Source organism: Vipera berus (genome assembly GCF_964194415.1).
Source record: "Vipera berus genome assembly, chromosome: 8".
In the NCBI taxonomy this organism is placed as follows: domain Eukaryota; kingdom Metazoa; phylum Chordata; class Lepidosauria; order Squamata; family Viperidae; genus Vipera; species Vipera berus.
In genome coordinates, this window is record NC_138211.1 from 25,435,292 (window position 1) to 25,458,096 (window position 22,805).

Here is a 22,805-nt window from a genome sequence, read left to right on the forward strand (position 1 = left end):
CGACCGCCTCCTGCGCATGCGCCAGCGTCTGGCCGGGCGTCCGGGGCAACAGGAGACGCGGCGGCCCGAGAGACGCGCGTCCTAGAGCGACAGAGCCCGGAAGTCCGGTGGCATCACTTCCGGCGCGAGAGCTGCGTGGCCATGGCGAAGGAGGCGGCCGTCCACCGCGCCGGCTCCTTCAAGCCGCAGAACAAGCCGCACAAGGCCGGGAGGCACCGCGTGAGCAGTGCGCGGAGGCAGGGAGGTGAGCGCGCTGAGGGGCTCCTTTTTCCCGCGGAGTCTTCGCAGTAAGGTCGCCGCGGAAGCAGGGAGTCCCCTTGATCGGTGTGCCACTAGGAAAAAGCCTCCCGCCCAGGAGCAGTCTATCCCACCCGGCCCGTCCCCCAGGGCCGAAACGGGCCTCAGCGTCTCACTGGTCTGAATGACTTCAAGGTTCAGGCATTCTGGGAGTTTCAAGACCAAAGTGGCCGAGAGGGAGAAAGGCCGGTGTAGTCCACGGCTCTCCAGCCTTGGCAACTCTCAAGACGTGCGGAACCTCCCAGAATCCACCTGAGGAATTCTGGGAGTTGAAGTCCACAAGTCTTCAAAGTTGCCAGGTTAAAATCCGGCTCTGTCAAAAGGAGCATCTGCAGCTTTGTCTGAGCAGGCAGGAAACCAGCAAAGCTGCCATTTCCCCCTCTTCCTTCTCCAGGTCGGGTCCCGGTCAAGACCCTCACTCGGCAGGTGCAACGCAACTGGTCAAAGCAGGACCGCAGGCACCGGGCTTGGCAGCTCCGCCGGCAACACCAGCAGGCTGTGAGTCAGCAGCAGAAAGCAGAGCAGGGAAGCTGAATCTGGGCAGCTTGGTTGGAGAGAGGAGGAATCTCACCTATCTTTGCTTTCCCCGTCTGCAGGTGTTGGAAGAAAAGCGGAATACTTATTAAACTGTGACTTTAAAGTGGTTGGCAGAGAAAGGAAAACTTGGATTTTGGGTTATCATGGAACATCAGAGGTCTGCAGAAAAAACATCAAGAAAAAACAAATACTTTCCAGGAGGAAATGTATGTTTTCTTACAATAAATACAAACGACATTAACTTCAAACCATGAGGAAATTAAAAATAACTTTGAAAACTTAAATGATCATATTCTCAATTTAATGTCACAACAAACATGATTAGAAAACAAAAAGAGAGATCAAGTAAAGCAGATAACTGAATATAAACTAGAGGAAAGAAACTTAGAGGTGGAATTTAATAATGGAAGGAGTTGTGATTTAATCCAGATGGAGAAAAGCTTGCAGGAAATACTGGACACGGAAAAGATAACTAATACTTCAAGATTCCAAGAACTTGAGAGAAAAAAGGAGATGGGAGAAACTAAGAAAGAAAGATGATTTCTGAGGAATACTTCTATACCTTACTTGACTCATCTTTTGTACCAAAACAATATCTACAAACCATGGGAAGATCTTTGGATTCAATGGAACATACTGATTAGGAAAGATGTTTGGCAAAAAAGGGCTAAAGCCAGAATTAAGAAATGAGATGGACTCATTTGATGGAATACTTAAAGATTAAGCACTTGTTTGAATAAGGTTAAAGAAATAAAATTTTGAATACAAACGAATCTTAGCTTAGGAGGGATAAGCTTCTTAAGCAAGAAAATATTTTTTGTTTATGGTATGAGAAACAAAAATGTTTGGGATGATTTATATGAGGGAAATGTACTAGATACTTAAATGGATTTTGAAGACTTGAATATGCTTATAAAGAATAAAACATTGAATATAAATGTATCTTAGCTTAAGAGGGATATGGCTTTTTAAAAAAACGGTATATTATTTATGTTTCAAGATATAAAAAATGTATGTTGGGATGGTTCATGTGAGGAAAAAGATTTAAACAAGTGTAATTAAGAAAATTTTAACAGGTAAAATGTGAGGAAAATAAATTTAAATGAGAACTCTAAAAAGAGGATCTATGACAAGGTGATTGAGATGATTAACTAGAAAAGCTTAATGAGGTGGAGGTTACTTGTAGATATTTAATTTTATCTTTTAAAATTATCAAGAAATATACTAATTCAAGGTTGATAAAAGAATATTATTGGAAGAAGAGAAAATCAAGGAAAGCTACTATGTGGAATATGGAATTATAGAAACTAATTGTTATTGATTATTTGTAAATACAAACCCAGACAACACGCTGTTTGCCAAATATTGATGGTGACATGTAAAAAAAAATCAATAAAACATTTTTTTAAAAAAATAAATAAATTGGAAGCCATTAAATTGGTTATGTGCCTTAAGTTGATGTCAACTCTTAGCAACTACTTAGCTAGATTTTCTCCAAGCAGAACTGTCGTCCTCTTGGTCTTCCAGCAGGGCACCCATTGCTTGCTGTGAGTCTGTCCACCTTAACTGCTGACCACCCTCTTCTCTTTCCTTTCACCTGGTTGTCTTGAAAATTGCTGGGGAGAAGCTACAGGTATGCCAACCAGCCTCTGAACACAATCTTGGCAATGGCATCAAACATGATAGGGAAATGCCAGTTTTCTAGGAGAGATGCCAGCATCCATCTTGTATGCCTGAACTGCCTGGATTTTCAGAACCCCAAAGGAAAGTGTAATCCAGTAGCCAGATGTTACTAGCAGTTGCTCCATTTGCAAAAGGTCCAATTTTTACAAACAGCAGATAGCCTCTGACAACTCCACGTACCTATGCAAAGGTATTCAGGTGCAGCCCAGAGCCAGGGACTTACTTTTCAGGGTGTGTGCAAGGCTCCACCAGATCAGTTTGAAACTTTCAGCTGCAGTCATCATTTTCTGTATCTTCAGTGCCTCTGTCGGGTCATGTTAAGCCTTGTTTCCACATCTGGAATACAGCATCCAGTTTTGGTCACCACTACAAAAAAGATGTTGAGACTTTGGAAAAAGTTCAGAGAAGAGCAACTAAGTTGATCAAAGGCTTGGAGAGAAAAACATGTGAAGAACGGTTGCAGGATTTGAGTTTGGCTAGTCTAGAGAAAGGAAGGACTGGGGTAACATGATAGCAATATTCCAGTGAGGCTGCCACAAGAATGAGGGGTTCAATTTATTTTCCAAAGCACCAGAAGGCAAGACAAGAAATGATGGAAACTTTCCTAACATTGAGGACAATTAACCAGTGGAACAGCTGGCCTCCAGAAATTGTGCGTGCTTCATCACTGGAGGTTTTTAAGAAAAGACTGGACAGTCACTTGTCTGAAATGGGCTTCCTACTTGAGCAGAGGGTTGGACTAGAAGACCCCCAAGGTCCCTTCCAGCTACTCTGATGTCCCCTCCAAAATCTGCAGAGTCAAGAGTCACACAGAATTCCAGGAAGATAAGTTGAAAACTGAAGGATCATCCACAGTCCAAACATTTTCTGAAAAATTTAGAAAACGGTGAAGACAAATTAGAAATTTGATGCCTCTGAGGCTGATGGTCATGGAATACAATAGAAGCTCCATAGACTGTGGAGCAGTTCTTTGGGGAAGAATCTGAACTCTATGTGATCCCACCTGTCCAGAGACGTATTAGGGTAGATTGATATTGAAATACACTGCAAAGCTGTGAAAAAAGCCCAACAGAGATCTATTGTATTCGTTCTTTCCCTGTCACAGCAAATTCTTTGTGATACCTCAGGTTGTTCTTTGTATTTTCATCAAATCTAAGGGCCTGATTGGGTTAATACTATCAGCATTTCCTGAACAGACTGTCAAATGTTCCAAAATGCACCTGGAATCCGAAGGGGACTTTCAGTCTCTCCAGGGCCTGAACACTTAACTCTACTTGATGAAGGGCCCAATTGTTGGAACCCTGAGAGATGGCTGGGCAGGGATAGGGGCCTCGGTTACAAACCTAATAAGAGGCCCCTGGTTAATTTTTTGGCTAAATTTTTTGTGGGGTTAGGGAGAGGGGAGGAATTAGAGTTTCGGTCAGATACTGGAAGGTATCCACCAACCATTACTTAGGCCAGGCCTGAGATTGATCACGCTGAAAGGGAGCTTGAACTAACTACCCCCGGGGCCCCAAGGCGGAGTGTGGGATTACCTATTCCAACGACGGTAGGGAATGGCAGTAGGTGTACGAACAGAGGACCGCATCAACATCCGGGAGTGCGTCCCCGCTATCTTCAAGCGGTGATGCGCTCTGACCCTCTGGTTTCGGCCCGTGGTGCCGGGAGCAAAGATAAACAACCACCTGAGCTCAGGCTTGTATATCTTAATGCCAGATCCATAATCAATAAAGCTCCTCTCATCCGAGATTTGGTTGAGAGAGAACATGCGGATCTGGCTTGCATTACGGAAACCTGGTTAGGACCTGAGGGTGGTGTCCCTTTGGTGGATCTTTGCCCACCAGGTTTCCGGGTGCTACACAGGCCTCGGGCTCAGGGAAGAGGCGGGGGAGTGGCGGTAGCGGTGAGGGAGAACCTATATCTGCGGGAGGCCACTGTTGTCCAAATAGCCGGGTGTGAGTCTCTCCTCCTAAGATGTGGCCCTAAGGCTCAGTTGGGCTTGCTGCTAGTGTTGGGCTTCTTGTCATCCTCTCGGGACTGGTGATTGAGTTCCCCAAGATTATGATCTTGGGTGACTTCAAAATGGCGGACGTGCAGGCGGTCGTGTTAGGCTGAGCTCTGTAAGTCGAAAGAGATAGGCGTCCTAGGAGCCCCTCAGGGGTGTCTTATACCCTCTGGGTTGGGGTGAAGTGCTTTGGCAGCGATTCAGGCAGCTGGACAAAAGCTTTTTGCTGCCTACTAACCTGGTCGGTGTTCCGTTGGGCTGCTGGCTTGCTACTAGCTGGGCTGGATACTCGCAGTGTTTCCCCGCTGCGTCGGCGGCCTCCGAGCTTCTTTCAGCGGCGTTTGGTGCTTTCGGCAGCCGGCGGCGGTGCTTTTCGGCGGCGACGGAGCTGGCGTCTTTGGATGGCTCCCGACTGTTGCTGGCTTCGATTGAGGCATTTGCGGGTTGTTTTGGGCCGTTCCTTGGACCGGCCTGGCTCTGCTCCTGACTTTGTCGATGACGGCGCTTCGGCCCATTTCAATGGTGACGGCGACGCCGGCGGCGGCGGCATTGCTCCCGGGCCGTTCTGGGCCACTTCGTCATTGACTGTTGCGGTCTGGCCGGCTTTGCTCGGGCCGTTTGTCCCGTGGCCGCCTGGGCCTTTTCGGCCCGTTTTCCATCCGCGGCGGCGATGGCCTCTTCTGGATCGCTTGTGGCTTGGCGGCGCCCTGGTGGTAGCGGTGATGGCGGCGGTGGCGTCTGTAGCGGCGCTCCGGCAATGGCAGCGGCCCCGATGGTTCGGCGGAGGTGTTGGCCGACCTGACTTCTCCTCTGGCTGTTCCTCATGCTCCAGATGGCCTGGCATCCCCATCGTTCCTGGTGGCCCCGAAAGCTCCTGGGTTAGCCGGTTAACCCCGGTGGAGCCCAGTGGAGCCCAGTGGATCCTGGTTAGTCCGGAGGATCCTGGAAGATCTATGCTCTCCATTGCACCTGTTGGGATCTGGTTGGTGCTGCTGGATTTTGAGGGGGCTCCGGGGAAATCAGTAGACGTGGGGGAATCAGACCCTATTGATCACACTCTGGAAGGCCCCAATGACTATAGAACTGAGGGCCCATGGAGTTGTGGTCAGGTACATCTTTCTGGAGTGGCGGAGCAGTGGGGGACCTTGCCGTTAGCTGACCAGACTATGATAACTATGATGGCTTGCCTTTTACACATCATCCCCAAAGGACTCAGAGGATCCTGGATATTAGCCACCGTGAGAGGGTGGCTTGAACTTACATCTGCTGTCCCTAGAGGTGAGAGCTCTAGGAGGCATGCCATATCCGGAGTGGTTGTTTCAGACCACCACCTCCTCCCCGGGAATTGGCTCGGCAGCCGTCGTGAGAGGACGGTGGTCGGCCTGCTCGGGGGGTTTACCCAGCTGAGTGGCAGCAGCTGGGCGGAGGTCTGGGACACCTATTTACCCTCTGTTAGATCCTCCTTACTGACTGATCATCAACTATGGACTGCCTTCTACTTGGACTACTCCTTATGCCTTTCCTTAAATATTCTTGCACGGACTTGCTTGCCCTCAGGGGTGCTCCCCCTTCCTGGGTGCGACCCGCCTTTCTAGCCGCTTACGATCTCAAGGAAGGGCCCATTTATTGGGACCCCAAGAGATGGCTGGGCACGGGTAGGGGCCTTCGACGGAAACCTAATAGGAGGCCCCTGATTAGTTTTCTTTCTAAATTTTTTAGGGGGCTAGGGAGGGGGGAGGGTACTTTTTTGGTTGTTTGGACAAGGGGGGCAGTCCAACAACCTCTGTTCAGGCCAGTGCCAAGGTAGTTCGCGGGGGTAGGAGCGGGGGCCGGTTGCCTCCGGGGCTCCAGGGCTGGTCGTGGGAATACCTATTCCCACGACGTTAGGGAATGGCAGCAGGTGCAGGAGCAGAGGGCCGTATCGTCCTCAGGGAAGGCCTCTCCGCTGCTTAAAAGCGGTGGGGCACTCTGACCCTCTGGCTCCGCCCCGGGGCTCTGGGAGTGAGGATGTGCAGCCTCCCGAGCTCCGGCTGGTGTACTTGAATGCCAGGTCGGTCGCTAATAAAGCTCCTCTTGTCCGTGACTTGGTCGAGGGTGAGCAGGCGGACCTGGCTTGCATCACGGAGACCTGGTTGGGCCCAGAGGGAGGGATTCCTCTGGTTGACCTGTGCCCACCAGGTTTCCGGGTGCTACACCGGCCTCGGGCTCAGGGTAGGGGTGGGGGTGTGGCTGTTGTCATGAGGGAGACCTTGTGTCCGCGGGAGGCCACCGTTCCCCAGATAGTCGGGTGTGAGTCTCTCTTTTTGAGATGCAGCCCTGGTGCGCAGTTGGGCTTGCTGCTGGTGTACCTTTCGCCTAGTCACATAGCAGCAGCCCTGCCCGAGCTCCTCGATGTCCTCTCTGGGTTGGTGATTGAGTTCCCGAAACTTATAGTTTTGGGGGACTTCAATCTACCATTGCTGGGAGGATCATCTGAGTTGGCTCGGGAGTTCATGGCTTCCATGACGGCCATGGACCTGACGCAAGTAATTGCGGGACCGACTCATGAGGGAGGCCACACTCTTGACTTAGTTTTCTTATCTGGACGGTGGTTAGATGATCTTGGTGGGGGCTCCCTAATTGTTATGCCCCTGTCATGGACCGATCATCATCTCCTGCGGCTGGTCTTCCATTTTGCCACCCCCCGCCGTGGGTGTGTGGAACCAATTAAATGGTACCGCCCCAGACGCTTAATGGATCCCCAGAGGTTCCAGGCGGCGCTGGGGTCCCCACCTGCCTCCCTTGCTCACAGCTCGGCAGACGCCTTAGTGGAAGCCTGGGAAAGGGCAGCCACTGAGGCTCTTGACCGAGTTGTACCCCTGCGGCCCCTGACCCGGTGCAGATCCCGTCGAGCTCCATGGTTCTCCGCGGAGCTCCGGGAGATGAAGCGTCAGAGACGGGTCCTAGAGAGCGGTTGGAGATCCAGCCGATCCAAATCCGACCGATTGCGACTAAGAACCTATACTAGGTCTTATCTCGCTGCGATAAGGGAGGCGAGGTCTAACCACTTCACCACCCTTATCGCGTCCGCAGATAATCGCCCGGCCGCCCTGTTTAGGGTGACTCGCTCCCTCCTGAATCAGGAGGTGAGGGAGGAACCCTTGCAGGGTCGTGCCGAGGAGTTTAACCAGCATCTGTCGGACAAAATCGCTCGGATTCGGACCGGTCTGGACTCTGACTGGGCACAGTCTGTCGAGCAGGACGCGGGCGGTCTTGTCGATATCACCTGGGAGGAGTTTGATTCTGTGACTCCGGAGGAAGTGGACAGGATCATGGGGAGGCTGAGCACCACCACATGTTTATTGGACCCGTGCCCTTCCTGGCTGGTCTATGCAGCCCGGGAGAGGACACGCAGCTAGTTCCAGGCAGTTATATCGGCTTCTCTGAGTGAGGGTAGCTTCCCCGCCGTCTTGAAAGAGGCGGTGGTGAGGCCTCTCCTCAAGAAGCCTGCCTTGGACCCAGCTGTATTGAACAACTTTCGTCCTGTCTCCAACCTTCGCTTTCTTGCGAAGGTTGTTGAGAGTGTGGTGGCACATCAGCTCCCTCTGGTCCTGGATGAAGCGGATTATCTAGACCCGTACCAATCGGGTTTCAGGCCCGGGTACAGCACGGAGACGGCATTGGTCGCGCTGGTGAATGATCTCTGGAGGGCTCGGGACAGGGGGCATTCCTCTGTTCTGGTCCTATTAGACCTCTCAGCGGCTTTCGATACCATCGACCATGGTATCTTGCTGCGGCGTCTCAGGGGATTGGGAGTGAGAGGCACGGTTTTACAGTGGTTCTCCTCCTATCTCCAGGGACGTTCGCAGTCGGTGTTGGCAGGAGGGCAGAGGTCGACCGCGAGGTCTCTCATTTGTGGCGTTCCTCAGGGGTCGGTCCTCTCGCCTCTCCTGTTCAACATCTATATGAAACCGCTGGGTGAGATCATTCGTGGTTTTGGAGTTGGGTATCATCAGTATGCTGATGATACCCAGCTTTTCCTTTCGACCCCAAACCACCCCAGTGATGCCCTCACTGTGATGTCCCGCTGCCTGGAGGCGGTTCGGGTCTGGATGGGGAGGAACAGACTTCAACTCAACCCCGACAAGACCGAGTGGCTTTGCATACCTTCATCCCGGGTTTATTCGGACATTCCACCTCTCGCTATGGGGGGTGAACTATTACCCCCCGTAGATAGGGCTCGCAACTTGGGAGTCCTCCTAGATTCACGGCTCACCCTGGAAGACCACATAGGAGCTGTGACTAGGGGGGCTTTCGCCCAGGTTCGCCTGGTGCGCCAGTTGCGGCCCTATCTAAGCCGGGATGATCTATGCATGGTCACTCATGCGCTCGTGACCTCTCGACTAGACTACTGCAACGCTCTCTACATGGGGCTGCCCTTGAGGACCACCCGGAAGCTCCAACTGGTACAGAATGCAGCCGCGAGAGTTGTGTTGGGAGTCTCCCGATACTCCCACGTTACACCTCTGCTCCGTGAGCTGCATTGGTTACCAGTTGCCTTCCGGGTGAGATTCAAGGTACTAGTAATGGTATTCAAAGCCCTACATGGCAGGGGTCCGGAGTACCTGAGGGAACACCTGCTGCCGGCATCGACTTCCCTCCGCCCTGTGCGTTCCCACAGAGAGGGTCTCCTCAGGGTGCCACCGGTCAGAGAATGTCGATTGGTGGCCCCCAGGGGGAGATCCTTCTCTGTGGGCGCCCCGGAGCTATGGAACCAGCTACCGGTTGAGCTCCGGACGGCGCCCAACCTTCGCTCCTTTCGCCGCGAGCTAAAAACATACTTTTTTGAACAAGCTGGCCTGGCCTGATGAGGGGATTGGGGGGGGTTTGCTACTGTTTTTTATTAGGTTTTAATGATGTATTTTAGTATGTGGGCATTTATTTAATCTTGTTTTAACTTTTGTAATTTGTATTTTTATTCTTGCCCTGTTCACCGCCCTGAGTCCTTCGGGAGAAGGGCGGTATAGAAATAGTATTAAAAAAAAAACCTACCATCCCTGGGGGGATCATCTGAGTTGGCTCGGGAGTTCATGGCTTCCATGACGGCCATGGACCTGACGCAGGTAATCCAGGGCCCGACTCATGTAAGAGGTCACATGCTCGATTTGATTTTCCTATCTGAACGGTGGTTAGATGATCTGGGTGGGGGTTCCCCAATTGTTACACCCCTGTCATGGACAGATCATCATCTCCTGCGGCTGGCCTTCCACTTTGCCACTCCCCGTCGTGGGGTTACTGAACCAACGAAATGGTACCGCCCCAGGCGGCTAATGGACCCTGGACGGTTCCAAACAGCGCTTGGTCCCCCACCTGCCTCCTTTGCTCATAGCTCGGCCAATGCCATGGTGGAAGCCTGGGAAAAGGCAGCCACAGAAGCACTCGACCGAGTTGTACCCATGCGGCCCCTGACCCGGTGCAGATCCCAGTGGGCTCCATGGTTTTCTACGGAGCTCCGGGAGATGAAACGTCAGAGACGGGGCCTAGAGAGCTGTTGGAGATCCAGCCGATCCGAATCCGACCGATTGCGACTAAGGTCCTTTACGAGGTCTTATCTCGCGGCGCTGAAGAGGGCAAGGTCTAATTACTTTGCTACCCTTATCGCGTCCACAGATAATCGCCTGACCGCCCTGTTTAGGGTGACCCGCTCCCTCCTTAATCTAGAGGTGAAGGAGGATCCCTTACAGGGTCGTGCCGAGGAATTTAGCCAACATCTGCTGGACAAAATCGCTCGGATCCGGACCAGTCTAAATTCCGACTGGGCAGAATCTGACGATGAGAACATGGACAGTCTTGTTGATGTTATCTGGGAAGAGTTCGATCCTGTGACTCTGGACGAGGTAGACAAGATCATGAGGAAGCTGAGCTCCACTACATCCTTATTGGACCTGTGCCCCTCCTGGCTCGAGATTTATGCGGCTCGAGATGGGACACGAGGCTGGATCCATGCAGTGATAACTGCTTCATTGAAATAGGGCAGTTTTCCCGCCGCCTTGAAAGAAGCGGTGGTGAGACCCCTCCTCAAAAAGCCTTCGCTGGACCCAGCTGTTTTAAACAACTTTCGCCCGGTCTCCAACCTTCGCTTTCTTGCGAAGGTTGTTGAGAGCGTAGTGGCGCATCAGCTTCCTCTGTTCCTCGAAGATACTGATTATCTAGACCCGTACCAATCGGGTTTCAGGCCCGGACACAGCACGGAGACGGCATTGGTCGCTCTGATGAATGATCTCTGGCGAGCTCGGGACAGGGGTTATTCCTCTGTCTTGGTCCTATTAGACCTCTCTGCGGCTTTTGATACCATCGACCATGGTATCTTACTGCGGCGTCTCAGAAGATTGGGAGTGGGAGGCACTGTTCTCCAGTGGTTCTCCTCCTACCTTCTGGAACGTTCACAGTGGGTGTTGGCGGGTGGGCAGAGATCGACCCCGAGGTCTCTCATTTATGGAGTTCCTCAGGGGTCGGTCCTCTCACCTCTCCTGTTTAACATCTATATGAAGCCGCTAGGTGAGATCATCCGTGGTTTTGGAGTGGGATATCATCAGTATGCTGATGACACCCAGCTTTTCATCTCGACCCCAAACCACACCAGTGATGCCCTTGACGTGATGTCCCGTTGCCTGGAAGCAGACCGGGAATGGATGGGGAGGAACAGGCTTCAACTCAACCCGGACAAGACTGAATGGCTGTACATACCGGCATGTCAGGAAATTCAGATTATTCCATCTCTTAATATTGGGGGCGAGTTATTACCCCCCATAGATAAGGCTCACAATCTGGGTGTCCTCTTAGATTCACAGCTCTCCTTAGAAGATCATATAGGAGCTGTGACTAGAGGGGCCTTCGCCCAGGTTCGTCTGGTGCGCCAGTTGCGACCCTATTTGGACCTGGATGCCTTACGTACAGTCACCCATGCACTTGTGACCTCTCGTCTAGACTACTGCAACGCTCCTTACATGGGGCTGCCCTTGAGAACCACTCGGAAGCTTCAGCTGGTACAGAGTGCAGCTGCACGAGTTCTTTTGGGGGGTCTCCCGATACTCCCATATTAGACCTCTGCTCCGTGAGCTGCACTGGCTTCCAGTTACCTTCCGAGTGAAATTCAAAGTGCTGGTAATGACATACAAAGCCCTACATGGCATGGGTCCGGATTACCTACGGGAGCACCTACTGCCGGCGTCATCGTCCCTCCGTCCTGTACGTTCCCACAGAGAGGGCCTCCTCAGGGTACCACCGGTCAGAGAATGTCGGCTGGTGACCCCCAGGGGGAGAGCATTCTCGGTGGGTGCTCCAATCCTTTGGAACCGCTTACCAGCTGAACTCCGGATGGCCCCCGACCTTCGCTCCTTTCGGCGTGATCTAAAAACTTATCTATTCGAACAAGCCGGCCTGGCCTGATGGATTTGGGTTTTAAAATTATTTATCTAATGTATTCTTATTTTATTGCCCTGTACACCGCCCTGAGTCCTCTAGGAGTAGGGCGGTATATAAATCAAATAAATAAATAAATAAATAAATAAATAAATAAATAAATAAATAAATAAATAAATAGATAGTCTGGGATAAGTCAAGAATGTGTCACATGCTCAAAGCTAGAAGGCTACCTCCCCCCTGCCCCCCTTTCTCCCTGCAAAAGAGAATAGCATCAGATTGCTCCTTCCTTCCTGTGGAGCACTGAGATGAAAGTCAGGTGAAAAGCAGTATTTCTTAGAGCTCTCATCAAATGATTGGAGAGAATTCCTTTCCTCGCAAACTCCAAAATTTCTAGGCACAAGAAGGAATGATGTTCGTAAGAATATCACTTGTGGGCAACAAGCAATTGCAGCAGGCAGCCAATTCCTTTCATTGTGTTCAGGCACTTAAACCTTCGAGAAATACTGATTTGAAGTCTCCTGATATAAATGAAAACTGACGGGATAAGCTGGCCACTTCAGTGGTTGCTGTTCGGGTGGATGGTGCTGGAAAGGACTAGAAAAATGCAACTAGAGAAAATATTTAGAGAAATAACGGTTTTCTCCTTTTGTATGGATTCAGCTGATGGATGCTTGATTGAAAATTGCCTCTGAAGTTACATGAGTAGGTTAAAAAATTACTTTCAGAATTTCTAGCGTTTTCTCTAATCCTTTCTGCAGGGTTTCTGAAAGCATTTTTATGTTCAGTCTGATACCTGTTTATTTGCTTTTTAGGAACAAGTAGTGATGAATTTGGACAGTAGACTGCTAGTCTTCCCTCTGTATATCTGCTGCAACTTCCTGTATACTTCCTCAGAGAAGAGAAGAGATAACAATGGACAGTGAATAACGCAGCCAGCTGAGATTGACTTTTGAAATGTCTTTGGGTTGTCCTGATGCCATGAAAGAAACATCATGAAATAGTCTTATCGAAGAAAAAGAGAGGGACTTGGTACCCTGCGATTGCCAGGATACAAGCCCCGGCAGCTCCACCTGGCATGACTAACTGGTGAGGTATGTTGGAAGCTACAGTTTTGTGGAATTCCTACGCACAGTTTTGTGGAATTCCTACGCACATCTGAATAGCTGAATACTTACGATGACCTCGTTTTCTCCTGAGAATTCTCAGCTCTAGCAAACGATACCAGTCTCCTGAACAGTACAGAAAGACTTAGTTCATTAACTGGGCCTGCTTAATTAAAGGGAGTAGGATGATATATCTATAAAGCCCACATTAATTTTAATAGAACACACTTTTTATGCTCTCTTGATTTGTTCTTCTGGTCAAGCCCTTAATTTTTAAGAGTCTGTTACTGGTTTGGTGAATATCTGGATTGTTTTAAATTTTTTAAGAGTCACTTTGTAGAATCCAGCTGCCTCAATTCAGCATTTTTAATTCATCAGAACTCAGACCATTGTTTTATTCTTGGATATACTCAGTGGGTTAGGACGCTGAGCTTGTGGATCAGAAGGTCGGCAGTTTGGCGGGTCGAATCCCAAGTGCCGCGTAACAGTGAGCGCCTGTTACTCGTCCCAGCTTCTGCCAACCTAGCAGTTCGAAAGCACGAAAAAACGCAAGTAGAAAAATAGGGACCGCTCCGGTGGGAAGGTAACAGCGTTCTGTGCGCCTGTGGCGTCTAGTCATGCCGGCCACATGACCACAGAGACGTCCTCGGACGAGTGCTGGCTCTTTGGCTTTGAAACGGAGATGAGCACCGGCCCCTAGAGTCAGAAACGACTAGCACGCATGTGCGGGGGAACCTTTACCTTTTATATACTTTTTTACTTTGGGGTTTTTGACTTGAAGCAAAAAAGCACTCCCAAGCCCCGAAGCAAGTAGGTCAGCCTCTGCTAGTCAGGAGGCCACGTCCTGACTCAAGAATTCTGGGAGTTGAAGTCCACGAGTCCTAAAGGAGCCGAGGTTGCCTGTCCCTGGCTTAATGGATGCAGACGCTTTTTCTCCCGCCTTTATTAGTTTCGTAAATAACTCGAGGCGGAGAACAGACCTAAAAACTCTTTCTTCCTCCGCCCGTTTCCCCACAACAACCCTGCGAAGGGACCGAGAGCCATTGGCCCAAGGTCTCCCAGCTGTCATTCAGCCATAAATCGGGACTAGTCCTCACTTGTCTTCTCCCCCGGTGCCTTTTAAGAAGCCAGCCGAACTGGCCCTGTTGAGGTCCAGTTTTCTGAAAGGGCCCGCCATAAAGTAAGCACCCACTAACTCCCTTTCCGCCTTTGAATGAAACCTCAGGAGAGGAGCTTCCCAGACCTCTTCATAAACTGGCAGGGCAAGCTACTATATATCAACCGGCAGGAAAAGAAAAAAAAACCCCACACACAAACTGATTATGTTAAGCAACTGGGTAATGAAACATCTGCAAGGAAACCACCGAGCTGAGAGGGCCTCAATAATAATAATAATAAACCTTTATTGTCAAAGTGCAACATGTGTACATTGAGATTAGCTGAGCCTCCCCTGTGCTCTCACCCCCCCCAACACACAGTGACAACAAACCCTCCATCCCACCACACCATGTGAACCAACAACACCACACACCGGCCTCCCAAGTCAATTCTGCATAAGTTCACAGAGATTATATCCCATTTAAAAGCCTAACAGCCCACGGATAAAAGCTACTTTTCAGCCTGTTGGTACGTCTGGCTATACTCCTATATCTCCTACCGGATGGTAGGAGAGTAAAGAACTCCACAGTGCACAGGTGTTTTCTTCTACTGGCATTTATATCATATACGTTCAATACCTACGTGTGTGTTTTTTCTAACTCAGGAAAAAAATCAAAAGCACTTCGAGGTATATTTTTCAGACTCTGTTTCTCAATGGCGAACAGAGTGATGTTAAAATATGTGCCCTGGGAGAAGAATGGAACTTGCACAAAATATACCTCTGTCAGGTAAAAATTGCCTTTTTGTTTCTTGGATCTCCAGTATCATTAGGAAGCAGGCTTCAGACCTTTTTGTTTAATACTCAAATTCAGCACTGCTGCCCTGAATGTGGTCCCGAAAACACAGGCACTACCGTGTTTCTCCAAGACCCAGTCTTATATATATATATATATTTGGTTGCCAAAATAAGCACCAGGGCTTATTTTTCAAGTAGGTCAGCCTCTGCTAGTCAGGAGGCCACGTCCAGCCCAGGGGAAATGGGGCTGCAGCTGAGAATTGCCTTTTGACCCCCAGGTCTCTCTGAAGGCTTCCGCTCTGTGGCCAGAAGGCACCCTGTGGGAAATCCTGGATCCTGTGTAGTTTTCAAGGCAGCCAAATTCCATGAGTCTGCAGATACACGGAGCAGAGCAACAGGTCTCAGGACTGCAAGAAGCCAAATGGTCACTATATACAAGCATTGGAAAGCGTTCTTCTCTTTTTTTTTTTTTACTGAAATCAGACTCGGGGCTGAATATAAATCCCTTCTTTAGGAATTTAGAACTTTTGAGTTGTATTTTTTATTTGAACACTTCCTTTACCTTGCATAAGATAAGATTGCTATTTCAAACATTGTCTACCCTTAAACAAATGTTTAATTCAAAATATACCTTTCATGAGTTTATGGCTGGTTCAGGACAGTGTATCAATGACAGATTGAAAATAAACTTATCTGTTCATTTAGAATTCTTAATTGTTTATTTTGTTTTGGGGAAGATTCATTAAAAACAATTGTTAATCCTGGCTTCTTTTATATGCAGCTTTGTAACCAGGATGAAGTCAGATGTCTAACTCTGAGTGGATACGTGTGACACACTTGTTCTTGCTTGTTACATTTAAAGAAACAAAACACAAAACAAAACAAAAATAAGGTTTGTAGACTAGAAAAAGAAGATGCTGTCTGATATCTCTGTTTCTGTATGCACTTGGCAGGACTGTTAGGAAAAAATGTTCCAGGAACACACATTCTTGAAGAATGGAGTCGGAACGGATGAAAAAAAAAGAAAAACAGAGGATTAAAAAGAGCAAAGTTGAAAGCACATATTAAAACATGTAAGCATTAATGCAGAGGTATGCACGCTGCAGCTCAATGCAGTTTTCCCAACCCTCGGTGACCTCTTAAGTCATTACAGCAAAAAAGTGACAGTTTCTTGACATTTTCAGGTGAAAGCAAATTAAATACTTCATAAGACATGGCATTTTACTCCTTGGGTTCTTCACTTTCTCAGGGATTTGATTGATTTTGAATAGCACCTTTCTGCAAGAGAAATGCTGCAGAAGAATCAGTGATGATTGATTGGGCTAATGATGTGGGGCATAACATTACGATGGAGGACTGGGAGAGGATGTGGAAAAAGGGTATTAAGTTTACATTTATATCATATACGTTCAATACCTACGTGTGTTTTTTCTAACTCAGGAAAAAAATCAAAAGCACTTCGAGCTATATTTTTCAGACTCTGTTTCTCAATGGGGAACAGAGTGATGTTAAAATATGTGCCCTGGGAGAAGAATGGAACTTGCACAAGATATACCTCTGTCAGGTAAAAATTGCCTTTTTGTTTCTTGGATCTCCAGTATCATTAGGAAGCAGGTTTCAGACCTTTTTGTTTAATACTCAAATTCAGCACTGCTGCCCTGAATTCTGGAAATGTAAAGCTGTAGAAGGAACCTTTTACCACATGTGGTGGACTTGCCCCATAGTAAAAGACTTCTGGGAAAAGATTTATAATGAATTAAAGGAAGTTTTGAAAAACACATTTATTAAGAAACCAGAAGCCTTCTTATTGGGTATAGTCGGAAAAGAAATTCCCCAAAACGATGTTACTTTCTTTCTGTATGCCACAACAGCGGTGAGAATTTTGATAGCCAAGAATTGGAAGACACAAGAAATACCAACGGTGGAAGAATGGCAGATGAAAATGATGGACTATATGGAACTCGCTGAGCTGACCGGGAGAATCCGTGACCAGGGTGAAGAGTCGGTGGAAGAAGGTCTGAAGAAATTCAAGGACTATTTGAAGAAATACTGTTATATTAACTAGTTTGAAATGGACTTGGAAGTGCTTATAGGTTGTAGTTTTAGAGTTTAATGTTTAGTATTAAGGATAATATGAAAGAATGATTGTTAAATGATAAGAAATTAAAATTATGAAATAGAATTTGCTAATGATGATTTACGATGAAATGCAGATAGAGGGGACTTGAGGTAGTCACCTGAATATGATTAGAAAGATTAGGAATGACGGAAGTTAAGTACTCTTTTTGTATTTTTGTTGATTGTATTGTTTATGTTATGTCTTGTTTTTATATGTATTTTTTGTTGTTTAAATATATGTTTTCATAAGAGCAATAAAAAAAGAGAAATGCTGCAGAAGCAAATATGTCTAGGAATATTGGGGCAGGACAATGGTGCACATGCTTGCCACCCCATGTAGCCTTAAATATTTTATTTTGGCTCTTGGTATAAACAGAATCTTTATGTATGACTTTATGTGACTGACTTGAGCAAAGAGACTAAAATGCATGTCTGGGATATGAAATATTACTTCCACCTAAGTCACGTTTATCATAAATTCCGTATAAACCAGCTATAATTGATCAAGGTCCTGGAAAGGTTTCTGAGAGCGAATACCTTTTGGGCACTTGGTTTGAAAGAATACTGGAGAGATTTCACTTCACTACAGTATATCTGAAGCAGCCACAAAGTGGAAGAAAAGGAAAACTCGCTGATAGGAAGGAAAACTGGCAAATTTAACCATTTTGGGCTCAGTTGTGGTCATAGGTTGAGGACTACCTTATCAGAATAGCTAATTCGTATGTTGGGTTAATAAAGTATGAGTCAAACTTCATACATTCTCTGAACTTCTTAAACATTTCAAGCTTTTCCATTTCATGTTTGTTTGTCCATATTTAGAATATTGGCCTTGGTCATGTATGGTCTCCTCTTAATGACAGCAAACCTGGACTGCTGGAACTGCTGTCACTAAGCAATAGGATGACATGACATCATGCTTTACAACTGCAATTCCAGTCCCAATTACCACTGAGAACCAAGAACTAACTGTAGTTCAAACATATCAACACAGCATCTGGATTTCTGATATGTAGTTGTGCAAACAGAAACTTTCTGAAAACAAATTTTGGAAATAGGCAGAGTATTAGCACTACTCCATCAACGTTCATAAGTTATACTAAGGATATTATAATTATGAATTGTTATCTTCAACAGTTGGGGAATGCAGATCCTTCTGGTCTCAGGTCTGTATCAGCCCCTTTCCAGATCAACATGAACAGAGAGAATCAGGAATAACAGTCTTTGCAACCATGGAAATTCAGGGGACATTCAAGCTTGGTTTTGAAACCAGAGGCAGCTGAATTCTACGCTCAAATTGGGTGCATCGTACTGAAATTAGGCTAACATCATCCTAACCAGTCACCCAACTATTAAGTTAAACGTATTATTGCTTTCTTCTAAGTAGAGAGGCCTTCAGCTTTTTTTGAATTGACCTTTCACCTGCAGATGCCTTTGAATAATAGGCTTCATTTATTTTTTCCCCCTCTAGAAATTAAACCAAGCCGATCACTAGAGGCAACTCCCAAATGCTTTGATACAACTCGGAAGATTGAACTCTAAGGAGTCAGACAAGGCTCTCGGATTAGACCTTGGATGTTCCACAGAGATCTGAGCAGCTGATCAACAAGAAAAGCAGAGGTGTCAGGTGTGGCCGAGGAATCCTGGGAGTTGAAGTCCACAAGTCTTAAAGTTGCTAAGGTAGGACACTCCTGAAGTAAAGCATAACTCGGGCCAAGAAGCAACAGTGAGAACTGGACACGGAACCACTGATTGGTTCAAAATTGGGAAAGGAGTCCGGCAAGGCTGTATACTGTCGCCTTGCCTATTTAACTTATATGCAGAGCACATCATGAGAAAGGCAGGGCTAGATGAATCAAAAGTTGGAATTAAGATTGCTGGAAGAAATATCAACAACCTAAGATATGCAGATGATACCACTCTAATGGCAGAAAGTGAAGAGGAACTGAAGAGTCTCTTGTTGCGAGTGAAGAAGGAGAGTGCAAAAGTTGGGTTGAAACTAAACATTAAGAAAACCAAGATCATGGCATCCGGCCCTCTCAATTCCTGGCAAATAGATGGGGAAGAAATGGAGGTAGTGACAGATTTTATTTTCCTGGGCTCCAAGATCACTGCAGATGGGGACTGTAGTCAAGAAATTAAAAGACGCTTGCTCCTCGGGAGGAAAGCCATGGCAAATCTAGACAGCACACTAAAAAGCAGAGACATCACCCTGTCAACAAAAGTGCGTATAGTCAAGGCTATGGTCTTCCCAGTTGCAATGTATGGCAGTGAAAGTTGGACCATAAGAAAGGCTGAGCGCAAAAGAATTGAGGCCTTTGAACTCTGGTGCTGGAGAAGACTCCTGCGAGTCCCTTGGACTGCAAGGCGATCAAACCGGTCAGTCCTAGAGGAGATCAACCCTGACTGCTCTTTAGAAGGCCAGATCCTGAAGCTAAAACTCAAATACTTTGGCCACCTAATGAGGAGGAAGGACTCACTGGAGAAGAGCCTAATGCTGGGAAAGATTGAGGGCAATAGAAGAAGGGGACGACAGAGAATGAGGTGGCTGGATGGAGTCACTGAAGCAGTAGGCGTGAGCTTAAATGGACTCCAGAAGATGGTAGAGGACAGGAAAGCCTGGAGGAACATTGTCCATAGGGTCGCGATGGGTCGGACACGACTTCGCAACTAACAACAACAAAAAAGTATGGAAAAAATAACACTTGCAAAAGTACAACTATCATTCTTTCAAAAATGAAAAAATGAAAAACCAACAATTGTTGAGTGAGACCGGAGAAAGGGCCAACCTGAGCTCCATCTGTTTCCTCCTTTTCCAACTGCCGGAAGACGTGTTTCCTCGTCCGCCAAAAGTCCTGGAACTGGAAGATCCGGGCATAGTCTCTGGGCAGGTTCTCCTTGGGATCCCAGGGAGATGTTCGGAAGCTCTTTAGTCCCCTGAACTTCTGGAACCTGAGGGAGGCAGCGGGATCACTCTCTTGCCTCTTCTTCAACCCTTCGGCCTACTGCCCTCTCCCGCTAACCCAGCACAGCCTCCAGCTTAAAGCAGCCTCCCAGGGCTGGCAAACGGGTCACCTGGGCAGTCAGGCCAGGCCTTGCCTCAGCCTCCCCCGATCCCACCAGAACTGTGCCAAGACCTCCCGTGGCCCTGGCCATCCGCCGAGGCTCTCACCGGACCCGGGCTGGCACATCCCGGGGGGTGTCCACCTCATCTGGAAACATTTCTTCTTCTCGCTCCTGTCGGTATTTCTCCAGCATTGCGGCTTCTTCCTCCATCTCCTCCTCGGCCTGCTCAGTTGTAGGCAATGTCATGCTTTCACAGTCCTCCTCCTCCGAAGCAATTTCCTCTGCACTGCTGCTCCCGTCCTGGCAGAGCAAAAGCAGCCCGGGCAGAGCACTGAGTGGGAGAGCGCGAGGAGGCCCTCCCCACCCCGTGGTCCTCAGTGCCTGCCCTGTCCTAATTCCGCCTTCAGAGCCCCTGGCCTCAGTGGGCCTGCAGACCCTCCACCAGGTGACCACCAAAATGCCAGCTCCCTTACCTGGGCCATGGCTTCTTCCATAATCTCCTCCTCCTCCTCCTCCTCCTCCTCGCTGCCATTTCCCCATTCGTCCTTGTCCACGATCCAGGCAGCCTGATAGGCAGATGTGCCTTTGGGGACCCTCTTGACAACCTTCTTGCTCTGCTTAAGAGATTCTGTGCAAAGTTGGGGAAGAGTTACTGCCGGAGGATCTCCCAGCATAACAAGAGAAGAAAAATACGGCATTCCTCCTGTCGGTGTAAAGCCACGATTATCGGGGCACGTCCCACTTCAACACAGAGCAGGTGTCAGAATCCATTTATATCACATTTCATAATTGTATAGGTAGAACAACGTGCTATTACTGGGGATTCTGCCATCTCTCCGAGGGGGGGGAGAGGATGGTTACTAAAGCGATTTTCAAACAACAGGGGATGTTTTAACGGGGGAAGGGAGGGGGACAGACAGATCTGGTTTGTATCTTCATTTACAACTGAAAAGGAAAGCAATAACCATAAAACCAAGGAGAGTTCCCTTTCCCATGGAAGGACCTGACACCTAGCAACTGACGACAGCCTGACCAAATGGATGAGGGGAGGGGCTGAAATGGGAATGGTTTATATAGGATTGAAATGTAACCTTTGTCAGATTCCGTCTTGTATTCCCACAATCGATTCCTTCCTAGTAAACATTTTCCTTTTGGACTAAACTTGCATCCAAGAGTTCTTATTTCCTAAGATGTGGATTGAGGTGGGTCCTGACAGTAGACGGAATCTGCTTTAAGGGTCAACCTGGAAGGGAAAACCTTACCGGGGGACTTTGCAACAAATACCAATGTCTGGCGACGAAGCAAGAGAGGAGGGAAGCCCCATGGAGGGGGAGTCTTCCCCCCAAATGGAATCCCAGAGACAATGGGAAGCTGAAGCAGCATATTCCCCCGGGGAAGAAGCGGTGGAGCAGTATGACCGAAAACCCCGGTGGTCGATGGGCGTTGGAAGGAAAAGTGAGTGGGAAAAGGCTTCGGGAGAAAAGACCCTGAGGCGTAGTAACCACCAACTGGAATGGAGGCAAGAGATGGAGAGTTCCCTGCACGCCAGCGAGGAGGAGCGGATCCTGGAAAAGGCCATTGATCTGATGAAAGCAACCCTGAGTTCACTGAGGGAGGAGAGAGCTGAAAATCGCAACCGAGGCAGCGCCTGGGGACGCAACTGGAAAGGTAACGGAGGGGATCCAACACCTGAAACCCCGGGGCCATCCAATGGAACAGGAATTGCTGCCTCAGCAGTACCCACCCACCTCAGAACCACAGACGGGGACCAGGATGAGGAGCGATACCGGCCACGGCGCAGACAACGCTCCAGCCAAAGACTCCCGCCCCTGGAAGTCAAATTCAAGGGGGAGCCATCACGACTGGGATTTTTCCTAACCCAAGTCCTCAGCTACATGGAAGAGTACGGACGGGACATCCCCAGTGACAAAACACGCATCCGAATTGTGCAATCTGCCCTGGACGGGACGGCTGCAGACTGGGTGGTGAACTTGCATGACTCCAACGCCCCAGAACTCAACGACTTCAACCGATTCATGTCATCTTTGAGGCGACGGTTCGAGGATCCTTTGGCTGACCGTAAGGCCCGGGAGAGAATCAAAATGGTGAGGCAGGGCAGGCGAGCAGTGGCTGATTATACCCAAGAATTCTGAGCCATTGCCAGCAAGCTGAACTGGCCAGAAGACATCCTCCTTAGTCACTTCAAAGACGGTCTGAACTACGACCTGTATGATGCTTGCCTGCCTCGAGGAGACCCACCCCACCTCGACGACTGGTACATCCTGGCGGAGGAAGTGGAAATAGACCTACTGAAGAGACACTGCAGAGGAAAACCATGGGGCCGCCTGCCACCCGAGCAAACACGCGAGGGGGAAAAACCACCAGCCACAGCCAAAAAATCAACAAGTTGCTTCAACTGCGGGAGAGAGGGCCACCGTGCTGCAGAATGTCGTTCAAAAACCCCCCCACGAAAACCAGAGGCATCATCCTCCAAGAAGCCGGGGAAGCCCCAAGGCAACACAAAAGAATCTTCCATGAAGGGGACAGAGGCTGTAGAGTCCACAATTCCTGCCAGGAACTGGGACTGGACTCCGGCCTGCACCGCAGGGACGGTGGACAACTCGGAAGACAGCTCAGAGGGAGAACCATTGGTAAGTGGACCCCTTCCACCCATACTTAAGACAGTGACTATATTAGCTTC

At 48.5% G+C, this 22,805-nt stretch overlaps 3 protein-coding genes and 1 long non-coding RNA gene across 8 annotated transcripts in view; 2 read left to right on the top strand and 2 right to left on the bottom strand.

The window, feature by feature from the left end:
• Positions 1-18,858, top strand: part of LOC308671757 — a 41,536-nt gene extending 22,678 nt beyond the window's left edge. The window contains exons 4-6 of one of the 3 annotated variants that reach the window (XR_014027293.1): positions 15,202-15,996; positions 16,364-16,487; positions 16,795-18,858. This is a non-coding gene — a long non-coding RNA (uncharacterized lncRNA). Of the gene's footprint in view, positions 1-15,201; positions 16,488-16,794 lie in introns of all 3 variants that reach the window. The other 2 variants (XR_014027292.1, XR_014027291.1) reach the window with 2 other exon arrangements.
• Positions 115-1,371, top strand: LOC308671756 (pre-rRNA-processing protein TSR1 homolog). Its single transcript, XM_081334194.1, has 3 exons — positions 115-244; positions 692-795; positions 894-1,371. Exons 1-3 carry the CDS (start codon positions 142-144, stop codon positions 921-923), a joined length of 237 nt encoding a protein of 78 aa, XP_081190320.1. The 5' UTR covers positions 115-141; the 3' UTR covers positions 924-1,371.
• The window catches only part of LOC308671748 (germ cell-less protein-like 1), a gene marked incomplete at its 5' end in the record, with an annotated part of 49,826 nt that continues 30,099 nt past the window's right edge, over positions 3,079-22,805 (bottom strand). Inside the window, one exon of one of the 3 annotated variants that reach the window (XM_081334179.1) lies at positions 3,079-3,384. In XM_081334179.1, the coding sequence (XP_081190305.1) occupies positions 3,316-3,384 (69 nt within the window). In that variant the 3' untranslated portion in view covers positions 3,079-3,315. Of the gene's footprint in view, positions 3,385-20,610; positions 20,733-22,805 lie in introns of those variants that run through there. The other 2 variants (XM_081334177.1, XM_081334178.1) reach the window with 2 other exon arrangements.
• On the bottom strand, positions 15,624-20,943 carry LOC308671755 (pre-rRNA-processing protein TSR1 homolog). Its single transcript, XM_081334193.1, has 4 exons — positions 20,578-20,943; positions 20,211-20,404; positions 19,828-19,990; positions 15,624-15,878 (listed from the first exon to the last, which is right to left on the bottom strand). The coding sequence occupies exons 1-4, from the start codon at positions 20,800-20,802 to the stop codon at positions 15,825-15,827; spliced, it is 636 nt and encodes a 211-aa protein (XP_081190319.1). The 5' UTR covers positions 20,803-20,943; the 3' UTR covers positions 15,624-15,824.